The following is a 17,156-nucleotide window of genomic DNA, read 5'->3' on the forward strand; positions in this document are numbered from 1 at the left end:
TCTTTAAAAAAAAAAAAAAAGAATCTCTAAGGAACACTTTTCCTCTTAAGTTATTTCTGTAATAATCATAAAGAAATAAGGTTTTATATTTTATATGTAACTTATTGTTTAGCAGTAAGAAATAATTTTATGTATGTTTTATAAGATTCGATTTACCTAAGTTTTATAAGCATCAAACTAAAATTCGTATATCTTAGCTATGAGTAAAAACTCACTTAAAGCCAAGGGCTGCACCAGCCTTCAGGTAACGTGCATGCAGCTGCAGTGACTGATCTTCACAGTCATGGGGAGCCTCGACTGTTCCTTTCAAGAATGATGGCCCTCCAGGCAATAATGTCACATGTGCATACGTATGCATCTTGCTGTCACGTGATGTGTTTAGATTTCTACGTTCTCTCACATTAGACGAATATGTGTGAATTCAGCCAGTAGCATTTCTGCAAGAGTTTTCATTTTCTCAGTACCATTTCTGCTTTGAAACAATTAGATCTGAGTAAACCTTGCCAGGAATGTGTAAACCTCTTACGAAATTAGATAATTGAGGGCTTTTTAAAATGTAAAGATCCAAACCTGCTGGAAGGAAGCAAGCAGGAATAGTTTGCTTGCCACCTTCAAGTCACTCCAATTCAGTATTTCAAACAGCGAGCACAGTGACATTTTAGTCATCTTGATCAATCTTTGTACATGTTTTCTATTTCTTTTCCTTAGTTTTGCAGATAAAAGTAGGGTTATGTTACAAAACAACAAGGTTCTTGATTTTTTTTTCTCTTTTTATTGTTTATTAAGCCTAATAGAACAACTATTAGAAAAAAATGTTGTGTGCCCATTTGTTCAAGCATAGGCAGAAACAGATGTGGCTCCTGCACTCAAGGAGTTAATGGTATAATTAAGGCAAAACAATACCCACCTGAGAACCATGCAGACAAATGAAAAATCATAACTGGATTAAATGCTGCTGTGTAAGTTGCAGGTTTAGGAGAGTAACCAGATGTAAGATCTTTCTGTCTTCTTCCTGTATATTTGCCTTTCCAATTAGAAAAACCAAATCTTTAAAAACCAATACTATTTCAGATGCATATTGGCTGTTTTTAGCTTCTGTATATGACAGAGAACAAGTAGTATTTGTCTGAATTTGACTTTTTTCACATAACATGATATTGCATCGTTCCATCCATGTTGTTGCAAATGATAGACTGTTCCTTTTTTAGCTGAATAATGTATCAAAATAACAACAACAGAAAAATAATTTTTAATTGACTTTTTGTTTCACTTTTTTTTTTAAGAGGCAGAAGAAAGAGAGAAATAAAGAACTCAGTCTTCACTGGTGACTCCTTAATTGTCCACAATGGCTGGGGCTGAGCTTGGGGCCAAAGCCAAAAGTCAAGAACTCCATCTGGTTTGCCCATCTGAGTGGCAGGAGTTAAACTCCATGAAGCCAGCTGTGTTGCCTCCCAAGCTCGACATCAACAAGATGCTGGAATCAGGAGCTGGGGTTGGAAATCAAACCCAGGATGTGTTACCATTAGGCTAAATGCTCCCTCAAGACCTTTTTTATTAAAAAAAAAAAATTCATTTAAAGTACTCTCATATAGCGTACAAGAGGTGAGGAAAGGGAAATTACTGATACAACACAGGTATTTTGGAAGAGTAGCTCAGAGGATAGCTCCTGAGTACCATTTTGGATGCATTGATTTTGAAAGCCTTCAAGACAGCTGAAGAGATGTCAAGCACACAATTGAATATTTTAGTCTATAGCTTAGAAGGAAGTTTAAGCGTGAGTTAGAAATGTGTGAGTATCTGCTTAGAGCTGGCCTATGAAACAACAGGTATGGCTGAGACAGGAGAGAGGGGAAAACGTGTAAAGAAGAGTGGAACTAGATCATGCCTGCAGGAATCCCAGGATGGCGCACACTGCTGCTTACTAGTGTCACGTAGTAACTCTGAAAGTTCAGGCATACATACTTTCTTTGAGAACCTGGTTTCTTTATTCACTTCTAGCTCCTGATTCCAGCTTCCTGTTAACGAAGACTTTAGATGGCTGCAGTAAATGGGTTCATGCTACCCAGATGAGAGACGTGCATAGAGCTCCCAGTCTGAGCCTGGCCTTGCCTCAGTTGTTGAGGACATCGGGGAGTGAACCAGTAGATCTTCTATCCTTCTGTCTCTCTGCCTCTAAATATCAAAAATACATCATTTATTTTTTTGAGAGTGAACGAGCTAGCTCTCAAGAACTATGATCCACTGTAAGACTCCCTAAATTCCCTCAGCTTCTAGGAGCCGTGGACCCAATCCAGTTCTCCCCTACAGGTTGCCAAAACCCAGCATCTGCTATTTTCAGCATGCATTAGCAGAAAATTGGAATTGAAGTAGGAAACAGTTCTTAAACCCAGGCACTCTGATGTGGGATGCAGCAACAATCCCAGTTGCTAGAACGCATGGCTGTTTCATCAAATAAATAAAAATTAAAACCAGAGGAGATATTAAAATATAAAGCATTGAATATAGTGACTGCATTTCTTATAATACTTAGAAATTCTTTCCAGTTAAATTTTAGAAATTTTTAAAAAGGTTTGTTTTTACTGGAAAGGCATATTTACAGAGGGAAGGAAAGACAGAGACAAGATCTCCCCAAGTGGCCTCAAAGGCCAGAACTGAGCCAATCTAAAGCCAGGAGCCAGGAGCTTTCTCCAAGTGCAGGATTGCAAGACTTTGGGCCGTCTTCTGCTGCTTTCCCAAGCCACAAACAGGGAGCTGGAAGGAAAGTAGAGGAACTGGGACATGAACCAGCACCCATTTCTGATCCCAGTGCATTCAAGGTGAGGATTTAGCTTCTGGACCATCACGTTGGACCCAAATTTAGAAATATGATGTCTATCAAAGACATTAGTTTTGTTTTTGTTGAAGTTGTTTTATAGAGATGAGAGACCAGCTGATGGTAGTTCACATTGTGTTTTCTTATGTATCTTTATATGTGTGTATATACATACATGTATACATATATACACATGTATATAAAACTAATTAATGTGACTTTTTATTAAGACTTGAATGTGATATTCTTCCATTTTGCACAAATAAAATTGATTTCTGTGAGCATCTTCCTTGGTTTAGTGTTTTAGTCTTAAAAGAAATAGACCTACAATGTAAATATATGCATTTTTGCTTGAAAATGTTTTATAAATGAAGATTAGGATCAACAATTAAAAGCTCATTTGAGTTCTTAAGAAAATATACCCATAGAGCGTCTGTTTGTTATGTTTCTGTCCATTACCTAGTTCTGAGTGATGTTTGGGTATGATAAATTCTCAGAAAATTTTCATCCTCCTTCCCCAAATAAAATAAAATATTGTATAATTTAATACATGTTACTCTCCAAGGCCAGTGCAGTGTTGTAGCAGGCTAATTTTCCTCCTGCAAGTAGCGGCATCCCATGTGGTCACTGGTTTGTGTCCTAGTTGCTCCACTTTTGATCCAGCTATCTATTTATGGTCTGGGAAAGCAGCAGAGGATGGCCCAAAACCTTGGGACCCTGCACCTGAGTGGGAGACCCAGAAGGAGCTTCTGGCTCCTGCTTCAGATCAGTTCAGGCCATACAGTCATTTGGGGAGTGAACCAGTGGATGGAAGAGCCTCCCTACCCCGTAAAAATCTGCCTTTCAAATAAAAATAAATAAATCTTCAATGTATAAATATTACCTGCTATATTACTCAGTTTGATATTTGTATACAATTTTATGTGTTCATTTTAAGTGCAAGCTTATGTGTTAATTTTTAAGTTTTTCTGCAAATAGTAAATTTTTTTCTACATAAAATAGGAAGTCTACAAAAGTATGCTGTTATGAGCAGAAATTTTCCAAACTGCTTCTTGTACTTCCCAGGGGAATTATTGCGCTTACTGGTAGACCAGAGAATAACTTGGATTGCTTTAACTTGATCTCTGCCCATGGATTTAAGCTATTTTTTCATATTCGCCATAAAGGTGACTTAATGAAGGAACCGGTGTGCCATAAAATGATCCTATTTTATTTCATTTTCCTCTCATGTCTCCTAGAAATACAGTTATGAAAGAACTTCTGGCCAGAAAAAAAAGAAATGATTTATGGTTTTGTGGATTGGTTTGGTTTTTATTTATGTATGTTTATTCATTTAGCAAACTTTTTTTAACATACTGCACCCAATACTGCTCAATATATTTGGGGCATTGATTAATAAAACAAAAATTCTTATCCTAGATGAACTTACTCAACTTGGAGGGAAGTTAGTCAATTAATAATAGACTTAGCAATTAAATGACAGCCAATGTTAGAAAGTGCTGCAAAAAATATGTAAAAAGCAGAATAATGGGACCAGGAGTTGGATCCATCGTCTTGCAATTTTACATGGAGTAGTCAGAGAAAATGATAGGCAAAGACCTGATGGAGGAAGTTCCTTCTAGAAGAACCGATGGAAAGACTGCAAGGCAGGAACTATGCATGTTCAAACAACAAGGAAGTAGGGAGGCCAAATATCTATTGTAGAAGAGCAGTAGGATAGGAACGGTCAGATGGCACTGTGGAGATGTTGGTATTCACTGTGAGTGTAGCAGAGTTTATGGGAAAGAACAGTACCCGCTATGCACAGGAAGCAGCACAAGTCGGGTTTTCTGTCATTTGCATTCACACAATAGGCTTAATGAAGCCTGACACCAGGCTCACTTGGCTTTGTAGAAAGGTACGAAACTAGAAACAGCATGTCAGCATTATAGCTTCAATGCATCCTCACTTTGAGGGACGTACTTCTTAACAAAAGTACCTGCTTCTCAGCCCCCTAATGGGTATACTCAGTTGTGTGGGATAAAGCCAGGAAGGTGTGTTAACCCAAGTAGGAAAATCAGATAGATACAACAGGAGCTATATCTTAAAAAGCCCAACAGTGTGGCTCCTGTCACTGTTAACTCGAGTTAAATGAGGCATCAACAGAAAAGCCGAGACCTGTGTTTCTCAAAATGTTTTATGCACTCTTGGCTGTGTATCCCTTCAGGATTTCTGGTCCACTTTATAGTCCTGGCCCAGATGGAGTTTTCCTACTAGTGGTTGTTTGGACGGAGCTGACCTTCCATATTTTTCTTAGAAGATAACTGGAGCTGTTGTGTTCCCATGAAGAATTTGGATTGGCTGTAATGTTTTTTCACCCCTAGGAGCTACTAAAAGATTTTCAGGAATGAAGGGGCACTTGCATTTTAAAAAATAGTTCTGTTTTCTGCACTGGATAAATTTCAGGGAAATCGGGCTATACTCTGGAAGTCACGTAGCTATTTCAGTAATCCATGCAAGAGAGGATAATGGCTGGAAACTAAAATGAGCGTAAGAGCATTTTTAAAGCATCTTTTAAAATAGAGCCTTCAGGATTTGATTTTGCATTGAGTGCTGGAAACCATTATGTTCAGTGAACTAGGCCAGTCCCACAGGAAACGTGATCTCTGTGATTAGCATATGCTCATGAATGATAGGATTTCCATTTTAAGTTTGTTTTCATCCTATGTAATATTTTTCTTTTTTCTCTTACCTCTAGTTGCTATGCTTTGATATCTTTAAATATTTGAAAGCTAAGCTTCTTACTGTGAGGTGATTGGATGTGCTGTGGTATAATTTGAGAAGCTATAAGGGGGAGACAGGGAGGACTGATGCCTATGCTTCTGTTTGTAGCATAAACAACTGAAGTTTACTCATTTCATATAAATTTTAAAATGTTTCTTTTAATTGAAAAAAAAAAGAATGTAGGAGCCCAAGATGAAGCAAGGACATTGAGATTGGGGAATCAAAAGGGTGGAGTTGCCATTGGCTGAGACAGGAAGTCTGCAGGTACAGTTTGTATGTGATAGGGCGTCTGATTGCAGATGTAGATAGTGATGTGCTTATTGAAGTTTAGGAGCTCTAGAGCTGTAAATACATAAACTTGAGAGTTTTTTCCATATGGATGGTATTTAGAGCCATTAGACTAGATGAAATCACTGAAGTGTTGAACGTGGATAGGATCAGATACTAAGCCTCGAAAGGAAGTGTGTGTGTGTGTGTGTGTGTGTGTGTGTGTGTGTGTCTGTGTGTGTGTGTGTTTAGCATCTTTTCGCTTGGTTCACGTAATTTAAAATCCCTCTGGCAAATAAACTCAAGGTTATTTTTTCTTTCAACTTTCTAAGTATTTTTAACTAAAATGTTCATTTCTTTTGAATAAAGAATGGTAGAATTGGTTTTAGTGTTATTTAATACTTTAAGTCTTAAATTATATTTATTGTTTAATTTTTTAAGATTCACTGATTTTCTTTCTTCCTTTTCTAGGGATGATTTGGTCAGACATTAAAAGACTCTGGTATGAGGGGTTGGAAGACTTTCTAGAAGAGTCCCGTAATCAACTCAGTTTCGTCATGAATTCCCTTTATTTAGCAACATTTGCCCTCAAAGTGGTTGCTCACAACAAGGTGACTATATGCTGCGTCAGTTGATGATATAAATGAAGTTTGGATTAAAAAGACCTAGGAAACTTAGCTATTTAACTCAGAATTTGTTCAAAATCTATGTCTAGTGTGTTTTCATTTTAAACTTTGTGGTTTCATATGTTTATGATAATATAAAGCATATTACTTAATTTCAAATGACAGTTACCTGTTATGTGACAGGAAGTGAAAGTACATATTATAGGATTCTTCTTGGGCATTTGTTTATCTGATATTATTCTCATAGGGATTCTGTGAGACAGAGCTTGTTATCCCCAATTTGTGGACTATAAAAAGGGTGAACTATTTCATATCAATCTTTTTATTAGCATTGATTCATTTAATCAATAATATGGAAACATATATGTTCTGTATGTTCAATGAGTAACCAGAGTGTGAAATTATAAATGTAAAAATTGTATTTATATAATTTGCATATTCATATAGATGATTTGACTCAGTGATTGAAAATATTGTTTCTTCATGCTGATCTCTTTAATTGTAGATGTTCTTGTATAATTGTTAACCAAAATGGGACGTTTTAATAATTATACCTATAATTGTGGACTGTTCTGGGCAGTTGGGACTTGCAACCATTCTGGGTGTGGGTACAATAATGAATCCTTTTCAGGTTTGAGGGGGAGAACGTGAATTTATGTGGAGCATTCTCAAATCCTAAGTCAAATGACTGCTAGTTTAAATATCAGTGCTAATCAATTGACAATACACATATTTAATGTTTATGTTATGATATTTAAGAAAACTAGCCAATGTATCATTTATAAAAAGTTTAGTGACAATTTAAAATATTATTTTTCTTTAGGTCTCAGAGTTTCTGGGTAAGTATCTTCCTATGGCATAAGTGATATTGCCTCACATACATAGAAATGCTTTATTTAGTTAAAACATTACTTCTGTTGAAAAAGGTACTCTGTAAAGCATTGACTAAGATCCCTTGAAGAGTCTCTAACATGGCTTTATTTCAGTAATCAGAGGATTTGTTTCTATTTTCCCAAATCAGGAGAGCTGTTCATGTTTGGCTTTTTTCCCTTGCTTGCCGTAGTTTCATGATTTTGCTGACCGGAAGGACTGGGATGCATTCCATCCTACACTGGTGGCGGAAGGGCTTTTTGCATTTGCAAATGTTCTGAGTTATCTTCGTCTCTTTTTTATGTACACGACCAGCTCTATCTTGGGTCCATTACAGGTAAACAATTAAAACTTCTTTGCTAGATTCCATTATTATTACATCTTTCTTCTCGTTCACTGCAATGTTATTCTGTCTTGATGTTAAACTTTGCTTTGGGAAATAAACAGCAGTTAGAAGGACCCAATATGTTCTCTTTTGGTTTGGACTCGGTGATAATCCTTCGCTTTCAGAAATTCATGCTGATTAAACTGTGGTTCATAGGCATTCTCCCTTCAAGCCATAAGCATGGATGTGTTTAAAATACAGTTATATCTCAGACAAAATAGACTATTATAAAGACCTATAAATTCATTTTTACCAAATGAATTTCATATTTAAAGTTTTCAATTTTATAGATTGCAAGTATGGAGAGATTATGTGCAAACAAATCATTACTACTGAATGTTTTTGAAAATACATTTTTTAAAATGCTTTCACTTTTCAAAATAATTATCCAATTTGGAAAACAGCATATTTAGAAAAAAATATCCATAGAGATCATGTAGGTGAGCTTAATACTTTAAACTGAAATTTTGAAGTGGAATATAATTGTACAGAATAGTGTGTCAGAGTCTTAGATTTAAGTCTCTTTACACCAAAAAATGGACTCACTGATAGTTTGTCCCCAGAGTTTCCTGATTGACGGGCGTTAGAAGACAGAATCAGCTCAGCTAGCATACATAATATCCTGTCTGAAAAATTAGGTACTCTGTTTTCATATTTGGAAATTTGTGCACCATTTTCTTCCTAAGCCTGTATACCCATTGTTTAGATTTCTTTTATATCTTTAAAAGAGATATTTTAAATAAAATGCATAATAACTTCTCCAAACATGGATATGAAAAATAAAATATGTAGGAAAAAGCAGACTGGATCAAGCTTATATAATATTATCCTGCAACAATGTTTCTGGAAGTGTGACTATCAGCAAGAGGATCTGAACAGTTTGAGACACACTTAGGAATTCACAGTGCACAATGTCACATTAAGGCCTCTGAAGAAAAAAGTTTAACTTGTTCAGAACATAATTATCTAAATCCATTTAATCTCATACTTAGTCTTCTTGAAATATGTTCAAGTCTGTATTTCTCCAGAACACAGTATGTGAAACACTGTTTTATTTAATTTTAGTTTTATTTACCACATTGGTTTTTTTTTTTTTTGCTCTCCTGGGTTTTTCTTAGTAAAATCCTTAATATCAATAAATCCAGTATCATTTAGATTTATTATTTATATGATCTGTTTCAAATAATTTATCTTAATGTTTTATTTTAGGTATATTATGTCATCTACTCAAATCCAAAAATGATTACAGACTATCAAAAGCCCTTTGAAAATGTTTATTCTGTTTCTACCTATAAGTTTTAGATACTTTAGATATGCCTTTAGAAAATTCACAGAGCCTATTATTTTCTTTGTTGCCAAACGGTATTAGTTGTGAGAAATATAGCTGCTTTAAGCTTGTGGATTATTTTATTTATTCCATAAAGGAAGTAACCAGATAAGTACAGACTTAATACATAACTTTCAAACTATACAAAAATTATGTAAATATTACTTTGAATAGGTTAACTTGTAAGAGTTTAATTCAGGTTTACTTAATTACAAGTATCAGATTTTAAAGTGTACATGCAGTGGGTTATAGTGGTATTGTATGTCAGATCTCCAGAACTTACTCATCTTGCCTAAATTAAATTATACCTCTTGATTAGCAATTCCCTGCTTGCTTCCCTTTCTAGCCCCTAGCAACCACGATTGTATTTTTTTAACCTCTAAACGTTTGACTATTTGATTTACCTTATATAAATGGAATCCAGCATGGTTTTGCTTCTGTAATTGGCCCACTTAGCACACTGCACTTCACAGGATTCCTTATCTTTTAAGGTGTTTTTTACTTTGATGTAGTTCCACTTGCCTATTTTTGTTTTTGTTTGCTGTATTTCTGGTGTCATATCCATGAATCAATACCAAAACTAGGATCACAAATATGTATGTCTCCTAGGAGTTTCACACTTTTACATCTTTTGTTTAAGTCCTTTAACCCATTTTGAGTTGATTTTTATACATATACATGAAAAGGATCTGATTTCATTCTTTTCTATGTGGATATCCAGTTTTTCCAGCAAGCATTTATGAAGAGCTTTTCCTTTTCCCATTCTGTATTCTCAGCACGAGATCAGTTGAATTTATTTCTCAATACTTTATTCCTTTCTATTGATGTCTTTATTATAGTACCATACATTTTAATTATTGTAGCTTTGCAGTATACTAATATGCATAAATACAATATGTTGAAATCAGAAAATGTGATCCCTCCAACTTTATTCTTTCTCAAGATTATTTTAGAATTATTATTCTGTAAAAAATAATGCCACTGGAATCTTAATAGGGAACCCATGCATCAATTGGATAAAATGGACATTTAAATATATATGTGTATATATTTATATATATATTTGAAAGAGTTACAGAAAGAGAGAGATCTTCCATTCACTGGTTCACTCCCTAGGTAGCCACAGTGGTTGGGCCAGGCAAAAGTCAGCAGCCTGGAGCTTCTTCTAGATCTCCCACAGGTGGCAGGGGCCCGAGTGCCTTGGCCATCCTCCACTGCTCTTGTCATTACATTAGCTGAGCGCTGGACTGGAAATGAAGTAGCTAAGACATGAACTGGAGACTGCATGGGTTGCTAGGTGACCCAAGTGCTGGCTTAATTGGGTATACCTCCATGCTAGCCCCAACAATGACATTTTAACAAAGTAAGTCTTCTAATCCTGACATGGTATGTCTTTTCATTTGTCCATTTCTTCTTCAATTTCTTTTCTCAGTGTTTTGTCATTTTCAGTATACAACTCCTTTATTTCCTTAGTTAAGTTTATTTCTTTTTATTCTTATGCTGTTAAGGATTATTTTCTTAGTTTCCTATTTAGATATTTTAGTTATTAGTTATAGAATTGTGATTTATGTGTTGTTTTTACCAAATTGTAATTTGTGTGTTTATTTTACTGAATTTATGTCTTGCTTCTGACAGTTTGCAGAATATAGAGTGTTCTGTGTATAAGATCATGAGATATGTAAAGAAAGTTTTGTTTTTTCCATTGTGAATGCCTTTTTATTTTTCTTACCTAATTGCTAGGATTTTTAGTGCTTTGTTGACTGCAACTCTTTTTTAAAAAGATGTATGTATTTAGTTGAAAGGCAGAATTGCAGAGAAAGTGAGAGATACAGGGACACAGATATGTTCCATCTTCTGGTTTACTCTTCAAAATGCTGCCGGGGGCAGGTCTGAGCCAGGCTGAAGCCAGTATCCCAGAACTTCATCTGGGTTTCCCATGTGAATGAAAGGGTCCCAAACACTTGGACCTTCTTCTGTTTCTCCAGGCACATTAGCAGGAAGCTCAGTCGGAAGCAGAAGAGCCAGGACTCCAGCCAGTGCCCATGTGGGATGCTGGTATCCCTGGTGCTGGCTTAAAACTACACTGCAACTCTGGACCCAAATTATACTGTTGAAGATGAGCATTCTTGCCTTATTTCTGATGTTACTGTGAAACTTTCACTTTTCCTCTTATTATTATGTTAGCTTTATTATATTGATATATTCTCTATCTATGCCTAGCTGTTCTAATTATAAAAGCTGTTTAGCTTTTTTCTGAATGTATTGAGATGATCACCTGATTTTTGTCATTCATTCAGGTCAGTATTTTATATTAGATTAATCAATTTTTTCCTTATAACCAAGGATGGTTAGTTGTATGAACTTTTTCAGGTGTCTATTTTGGTTTGCTAGTATTTTTTTTTCTGTCTAGATTCTTTAGGGATATTGACTTATATTGTCTTATAGTTTCATTTTCAGCTGTTTGTATTAGGTTAACGTTGGCATCATGAATTTATCTTAGAATTGTTTACTCCTCTTCATTTTCTTTAAGCATTTGGAAAGAATTTGTGGGATCCCCCAGTGAAGTCATCTGATCCTAAACTTCCCTTTCTAAGACATTCTCAGTTACTGATTCAAGTGCTAGCTACAGGTCTGTTGAGACTTCTGAACATGACTCAGTCTGGGCAGGTTTTATCTTTCTAGGAATTCATCCATTTCTCCTAGGTAGTACGTTTGCAGGTGGATGCATAGGGAGTCTTCCCCAGGTCTCCCAGGGTGAACTCAAGTGACTGTGGAGAACAGCAAGAGCATTCTCGTGCCCAGGAGATTTGGAAGGAGTCTTACCCACATCCCACAGCTTCGTCATAGGCTCTGCTGGGAGTTCTCCACTGAGATAGTAGAATGCAGCCTGAGGCCCCATGGATGCACATGGATGTCCCTAGGACTTACAGAACAAACTACCGGAGCTGCAACATGCAGTGGAGTCCTTACTCGGCTCCATTGTCATGAACTCAGGTGACTCCATGGAATGTCACCTGAATTCCAACAGTTACTGTCCCAGAGCTGCCAGATTTGGTGGGTACCTTACACAGATCCCAGATGGTGATTGCATGGCACACCAGGGATTGTGCACCTTCAGTTGCAGGCTTAGAGCATTGGAATGCAGATGGGTTTCTCTTTGAGTTCCCAGGGGAACCACAGGGGAATTATAAAAACAACAGACACAGCTCAGTAGCAGCAGAATATAGTGGGGTTTCACAGGCTCTGTGCAGTTCATGCCAAGGATCATACAATGAGAGCCAGCAGTTTCTTCAGGAAAGCTAAGATGGGAGCCATAGTGTGCCTTTCCTTTAGATTGATTTTATTTGTTTGAATTAGAGGAAGGGAGGGAGAGAGTGAGTGGTGAGAGCGCTTTTACCTGCTGGTCCCACCTAAAGAACCACTATGTCTTGGGCTAGGCTGGGGCTGGGCATAGGCCAAAGCCAACAGCCTGGAATACCATCCCATCTCTCATGTGAGTGCAGAGATCAAAGTACTTGGAATATCTTCCATTTGCTTTCCCAGGCACATTAGCAGGGAGTTAGATGGGAAGTGGAGCAATTGGGACCTGAACCAGTACTCGCATGGGGTGACAGAGTCATAGGCAGTGCAGTAACATGCTGTGTCACAATGCTAGCCTCAAATTACTGTCACTTTTTATTGAAGTTTTCTTTCAATCAGTTTCCTTTTTGTTCTTCTGGGTCTTCTCCGGCAGAAGGAAGTACAGGTGCTGTTTGTACTCTTTGAAATCATCTTTGATCTCTTCCCCTTAGTTTGTTAATTCTTATCTGCCAGATCTTTTGTACTTTTCCTCTCTTGGTGCTGTTCCTTATGCTTCATTGTTTGCTTTATTAAAATTGATGTATTTTGATTCCATTCTGTTTTTTATTTAGTGAAAATATTTCATACTAGTTTCTTCATGGTTACCATGAGGTTACATAAAATGTCTTTAGGTATCTATTTTAAGCTAATTACAACTTAATTACATGTAGTAATTTCACATTTTTGCTTCTCCTTTCACTCACTTTATCCTATTGATGTTACAGTTAACAACTATTTATATTGTGTAGCTATTACCACATTTAAATTTATAGGTATTTTTAAAAGATTTATTTGTTGTTTTCATTGGAAAGGCAGATTTACGGAGAGGAGAGATAGAGACAAAGATCTTCCATCCACTGGTTCCCTCTCCAAGTGACCACAATGGCCAAAGCTGAGCTGATCCAAAGCCAGAAGCCAGGAGCTTCTTCCGGTTCTCCCATACAGATGCAATGTTCCATAGAATTGGGCCATGTCTACTGCTTTCCCAGGCCACAAGCAGGGAGCTGGATGGGAAACGGAGCAGCCCGGACAAGAACAGGCACCCATGTGGGATCCTGGTAGATTCAAGGCTAGGATTTGACCACTAGACCATTGCACTAGGCCCAAATTTATAGTTATTTTTAATATTTTCAACTTTCATGCTAGAGTTAAAGGTGATTTTTCTCACCACCAATACAGTAACACACTATCCTGTTAAATTTTTTAGATGAATGTTTACCTTTACTAATGAGTTTTAACACTTACATTTTTATGTATATATATTTACTTGAAAAACAGAGAAGGAAAGAGAGGCAGAGACACAAAGTCAGATTGCTAAGGCAATCTGTGTTCATTCCCCAAATGCCCACAGCAGCTGGGGCTAGGCCAGGCTATAGCCAGGAGTGAAGTACGGCACTCCTGTGTGGGTGTTAGACCCAGATACTTCCACTATCACTGACTAATGCTCAAGGTATGCTTCAGGAGAAGGTACAGTCTGGAGAGGGTCCAGTAGTGTGGTCACAGACATGGTGTTCGCTGTTGCAACAAGTACCTGTACCCACAGGCTCTCAGCATGTTGGCATTCAGTGTCCTCTGTTCTCAAGTTGAAGATTCATTCTTGCTTTTTGTTGTTTTTGTAAGACAAGTGAAATGACAACAAAACTCGCCAGCAATGATTTCTGTGAAAGTCTTTATCTCATTTTTGAAGAATTTAGTAGGTACAGCATTGATTGACAGGATTTAAGTTTTGTTTTGTTTTGTTTGCCAACATACTTAATATAACACCCCACTCTCTCCATACCTGTGAAGTTTCTGATTTTTAAAAAATCTACACATAATCTTGTTCATAACAAGTTGCTTTTATCTTCAGAATTGTCTTTTTCACCATCTTAGACTTTTGACAGTTTGTAATGTATCCCGGTGTGGATTTCTTTGGGTTCTTTGAGTTTTCCTGGATCAGGATGTCCACTTCTGTTTTCGGATTTGAAAAATTTTGCAGCCATCATTTCTTTGAATAGTCTCTGGACTTTTTTCTTTCTTCTTCCTTCCTACTGCCATTACACATTTGTCAGTGTTTTTTATAGTGTTTGTAAATCTGTTAGTCTGTTTTCACTCCTTTCCATTCTACTTTTATTTTTGCTCTTCTGATTGGATAATTTCGAATGACTTGTGTTACATTTTCTGATTCTTCTAATGCTGTCTTACTCATTTGGTGTTATGCCAGGCAGGGTTGAGAATTTTGGCAAGAGAATGCCACTGCTTTTCCTACTGGTTTTATTGATCCTGGCTTTGTACTCAGGATGCACAAGCTTTTAGGCAATTTCTAGTTTTCTCACAAGGGCAACTGATATGTGTGTTGTTGCTATTGTGTTAGTATGTGCATGAGAAAAGGACAGTCTAGAACTTTCTGTTCTCCTATCCTGATGATGTCACTTCTGAAAGAAACTTAAGAATAAAAACATTTTCCAATGTAGTGTTATCAACATGATACAACTGTATTACACAATTGTGCAATGGTATTCTAAATTAATTTTATGTAGAAAATTTCTTTTAAAAATTTTCCATTTTGTTCTTCATGAGTAAAGAATTCAATTAAAACAATCCAATTATGGAAATAAAACTCAAGTACAGAAGAAAACTATAATAGATTGTTAAGTGCTTTAACGAAAGTACAACTCTTTCCTTTTCAAGTACAAAACAAAATGTCAGATAATATTTTCGTATCATTTCTACTGTTGTTTATTGACGTTATTTCTAGTTACTAACATGTTTTCTTTCCAAGTCTCTACAGATTTAGAAGTGGTAGACTTTTATTTTAACTGATTGTATAATCTTCAGCAGGGATACAGGACAAAAACTCACTATCCAAACAGAGATAGTTTAGAAAATAAAAGAGATGCTATTAGTATTAAGTTGGGACAACATGTAAATTGAGAGCCCAAGCAAATTAAGTTGATGGAGTTAGCCTACAGTGAAATAGATAAATTGATCGTATATTCAGCCGTGGGTAGATTGTTTTGTTACTAGTGCTAGACATTTTATTATTATTCATTAAATTAATCATTTATTTTGCAGACAGGCTTGAAGCTCAGAACAACTCTGGGACAGTGATTTTTTGCCATCGGATCCCACTTACTTTCTAACCTATCTCTCTCTGTATTCATCTCCTGTTCCTTCTCCAAATAACTTATGTATGGGGAAGACCCGTCATTCACACTAGTGCAACATATTATCCTATGGTTATCCACTTCCATGTCATTTTTTTTTTATTTTTGCTTGAAATATCCTTGCCATATCCTTTGCTTGTTGTAATTTCACTTTTTCAAAAACATGTTTTGTGTGTGTGTGTGTTTTATCTGAGAGGCAGAGAAACAGAGGCAGACAGACACCCAGATACCCCATTTGCTTCACCCCCATATCCCTAGAATGGTCAGCACTGAGCCAACCTGAAGCCAGGAGGTAGATCTAAATTCAGAACTCACATGTGGGTGTCAGAGACCCAAGTACTTAACCCTGTTTCCTCCCAGGGTCTGACTATTGGCAAGCTGATGCACTGCCAATAGTCAGAAAGAAGTGAAAACAGAATGTAGCCTGGAAGGATGAATGGAAAAGAGGTGTATATAATGTGTTATTTCAGGGAGAGAGACCACGTGCCAGCTGTTCTGTTCCCTTAGCCAAAGTTAATTATTGTACACTACTCTCATATAATTGAGCATATTATATGAATTAATTATTTAAACCTCTAATGAGCTTGTCTTAAAGTTATGGTGTTTTTACTAAATTAATAAAAAAATTTGAGGATGAGGAATATATCTTAATTCCCCCTTTTCCACTTTAGTCACTACTTTGCCATAGTAGTCAATAATATTTGTCAATTAAATTGAAAAACTGTTTTGAATGGCGCTAAGTAGACACAAGTGCCAAATAGTGTGAGAATAGGATTACATTCTAGCTGTTGTTATAGCTGTTTATTTAAAATAATGGTAGCAACTGATATTTGTGCAGTGTTTTGTGTGCAGTAGGCATCACGCTAAGTGTATTGCATGTATTTACTCTTCATCACAACCTTTGTTTTATTATTTTCATTTTATATGCGGAGAATCTAATGTTTTGAAAGGTCACGTAGTTCACAGAACTAGTCAGTGGTAGACTTGAGGGTTCAAGCAGTGTCTGTCTGGCTCTAAAGACCAACCTGGAGTTTGTTCTGTCACTTTGCTGAAAGATGTCAGTTAATCCATGTCATCAAATATCAGAATCATGGATGGGCATGAATCCGTAATTGTGGTGATAGCGATGGTTATAGAAAACATTTATTCAGCACTTGTTATGTGCCAAATACTGTTTTAAGTTCTCTATTTACATTGATTATCTGTTTAATCCTTATCACTATTCTAAGAGGCAGACTCTTCTATTTCCATTTTACAGAGGAATAGAGCTGGTAAGTAGCAGAACTGGGTTGCAGCCGAGGGGGTTTGGCTCCAGGGTTAGTGACCATAACCACTGGGCTACATTGCCGTTCTGTGTTTTCTGTGCACAGATATGATCCCTCGTTAACTTTTGTTATTGATTCTTAGTCTTTTGTTGGCCAACTTTAAGAATTTCCACATTAAAAATAATCTTCCTGGTTTATTCACGTGTTTGAAATGAATTAATCTCTAACACTGGTAGCTGTATGATTAGTCAGGGCGGGGGGAGAAACATGATTACACAACACTCTCCCTCTTTTCCCACCTGGTCCCACATGCTTCCCCCTCAGTACTTGTAGCTTAGAAAAGAAGATGTGCTATT

At 36.5% G+C, this 17,156-nt stretch overlaps 1 protein-coding gene across 4 annotated transcripts in view; it reads left to right on the top strand.

Moving 5' to 3' along the window:
- Positions 1–17,156, top strand: part of TRPC1 (transient receptor potential cation channel subfamily C member 1) — an 80,367-nt gene that overhangs the window by 51,877 nt on the left and 11,334 nt on the right. For all 4 annotated transcript variants that reach the window (XM_040974744.1, XM_040974745.1, XM_040974742.1 and 1 more), the window contains 2 exons: positions 6,314–6,453; positions 7,532–7,675. In XM_040974744.1, coding sequence (XP_040830678.1) covers positions 6,314–6,453; positions 7,532–7,675 — 284 coding nt within the window. The remainder of the gene's footprint in view (positions 1–6,313; positions 6,454–7,531; positions 7,676–17,156) is intronic.

Source organism: Ochotona curzoniae, unplaced genomic scaffold, assembly GCF_017591425.1.
Source record: "Ochotona curzoniae isolate NIBS_2020 unplaced genomic scaffold, NIBS_Ocur_1.0 contig_2599, whole genome shotgun sequence".
Taxonomy (NCBI): domain Eukaryota; kingdom Metazoa; phylum Chordata; class Mammalia; order Lagomorpha; family Ochotonidae; genus Ochotona; species Ochotona curzoniae.